At 34.6% G+C, this 2,671-nt stretch overlaps 1 protein-coding gene across 1 annotated transcript; it reads left to right on the top strand.

Moving 5' to 3' along the window:
• The first annotated feature begins 1,148 nt into the window (after window positions 1-1,148).
• On the top strand, window positions 1,149-1,922 carry LOC131874775 (VQ motif-containing protein 25-like). The gene has a single exon (XM_059218697.1). It carries the CDS (start codon window positions 1,184-1,186, stop codon window positions 1,718-1,720), a length of 537 nt encoding a protein of 178 aa, XP_059074680.1. The 5' UTR covers window positions 1,149-1,183; the 3' UTR covers window positions 1,721-1,922.
• Window positions 1,923-2,671: the final 749 nt, after the last annotated feature.

Here is a 2,671-nt window from a genome sequence, read left to right as displayed (position 1 = left end):
CTCTAGGAGTTATTGGACCACTACAAAAATGCCTCGTATACTAGGGCTATGGTGCCTCCAGAATCTTCTTCTCCTCTAAGGAGTCATCAAAGTTTCTATAACCAATATGTTGAGAGAGGCCATCATTCTAAGTCTTTTAGCAATTCAGACTTGGCTACACTACTTGTGGTTGGTATTAACCTCCCAAATTATCTTGTGGGTGGCCTCCTCCCTCTCCTACAAGGTGTGGGGAGGCTAGATAGCTAAGTTCTAACAACTTTCTTCAATTGCAGCTTGCCATTTCTCTAGTTCACCCACAAACCTATTGAAGAAACTTTTGAGGAAGCAGGCATTATCATTGGTTAGGAGTCCCTTGATAGCACCACCCCCATTGATGTATGAGGTTTTAATCATGATTATAAAGATTTGCCTAATGTTGGTGCAACAATAGCTACTTAATGTTATTACTTTTATCTTTGTTCTACACTTTGTCCAATTAGACTCAAAGTCCAAAGAAAAATGAAAAAATAAATAAAACCATTTTCTAAACAAAATATTAAAGATTTATATCAATATCTACAAATGAAATTATTAAAAAGTAATATAAATATTATAATATTTATTGCACTTTTTTAATTAAAAATAAAACAAAGAATTATGAAAATAAATACCTCTAAATTTTAAAAAATAAAATTATTAATTAGAAACAAAATAAAGTAATTCTTAATTAAAAATTGAAAATTATGTATTTATAGATAAAAATAAATCAACTCTAAATTAAACTAAAAGAAAACTTAGATAAACAAAATAGCTGAAAAAATACCATTTATTATCTATACTACCATTATTTCATACATCAGTTAATAAGGCATAGACAAATACCTAAGCTGTGTTTTTTGCGGACAGAATCATATATAATAGTTTAACACTTGCACCATTATTTATCTGACCCTTGCAATTTTCTTTGCACGGGCAAGGGTAGCCGTCAAATTTGACCCTCTGGAAGCCGGTTATCGTCCATTTCAAATGCCGGAAAGTCTTAGAAGGACCGACGACTATGTTTATTGCACTATTTCCTCATGTTCTGTAAAAATAAGAAATTATACAAGTTTCTCCTCCATTAATGACACAATGAAGAACAATTCTTTTAAGTAGCCGAGAAAAGCAGCGATTATTTGATAGAGCTCCAGTTCACACGAGAATCATGGAGTGTAAAAGAGGTCATTCAGGCCGTTTGAGCACATGTAGATCTTCTCATGTAATCTCGAAATCCAACTCTTCTGTACAACAGATCATCACTCCAGTTATACGAATCGTGCATATTTTTGAACCAAAGTTTGTGAATACCGATGCAGCCAATTTCCGGGACATTGTCCAACAGCTTACTGGGAAAAACTCTTCTACCTCATCCAAAAAGTTCAAGAAAAAGAAGCTCGGCCCTCAGATCCCTCTTTTCTCTAACAAAGAGCTGAAAGCTGATCATTCTGAGTCACCAACTCATGAGGAGGAGGAGGATTTGTTGGCAACGGTATTATCTCTCTGCGAGGACCAATCGAGTTCTCCTCTACCACAAATCATGACTGAGAACGACAGCACAAGATCTTTAGATAGTTTTTTTGGGAGTTTCGGTGCTTTTGGAGAGATGGATTTCTTCACTCCCTTTGTGGGTTCCAATTCATTGCTACCTGAGTTCCCAATCGATCATACTGATCACTTCACGGACACTTTCATGCCATCTTAGGGGGTTCTGGATCGGCCCATTTGTAAAGAATTGCCCTTGACCGCTACATCATTCGTAAATACATTTTTCTACGAGGAAGATACTTTCCTGGTATCTCCTACCAATATATTTGCTTAGTCAATGTTTCTCATTTCAATTTGTATTTCATTTGTTTTAGAGAGATTAGTGCTCTTTCAGTAAGCAGCTGACCTGTATTTTTTATAACCCGTTTGTGTAATAATAGCATCTTTTGTGGTCACGCTTCCATAAATTTTTGCATATCCTGGTTTTGCTGAAGAAGGTTTTGATGGGGATTTTGCAATCTCTGTATATGTGTGTGAATATCCATCTTGGAATCCACGAATCTCTATATATTGTGTGATTCATCGTTCTTATGCAATTTTTTGTGTCAACACGGCTTAAAATCTTTATAAACTTCCCAAACCCATTTCATTATCAGATTTAAATCATTTATTGAAACAATTTAGCAATGTTTGGCTTTACCAAATCCAAATGCAGAGAAGCTTTCCATAGAAAAAGGTCTCCTGTAAACAAGGCTACGTTAACTAGAACGTGTTGGCGCATCCTCTTTTTTTCTAATTACCCGAAACTATGTACTTCTCTAATTGTTTCATGGATTTGATTGGAACAATATTATAGAGTAGATGAAGTTCAATACTCATTGCAGATATGATAACAAGTTGCAGAAAAGATAAATCCCATTTATTAAACAGTCTCTGAAATTGCAATTTTGATCATTACACTTAATACTAGATGTGAACAGATCTACTTAACATATATTATAAATAACAATTCTTAACTATAAAACACAGTTTGCAAGTTGCAATGCTCGTTTGCAAGTTGGTAGGATTGAAATTATAGCCATTTGTGATAGTCAATGGTGTGTAGCTGGAATTGTACAGTTTGTACTCTGTTTTTCTTTTTCTTCAAATGCCTTACATTACCTACATT

Source organism: Cryptomeria japonica, chromosome 4 (assembly GCF_030272615.1).
Source record: "Cryptomeria japonica chromosome 4, Sugi_1.0, whole genome shotgun sequence".
Taxonomy (NCBI): Eukaryota; Viridiplantae; Streptophyta; class Pinopsida; order Cupressales; family Cupressaceae; genus Cryptomeria; species Cryptomeria japonica.
This window is presented reverse-complemented; position numbering and strand designations above follow the sequence as displayed.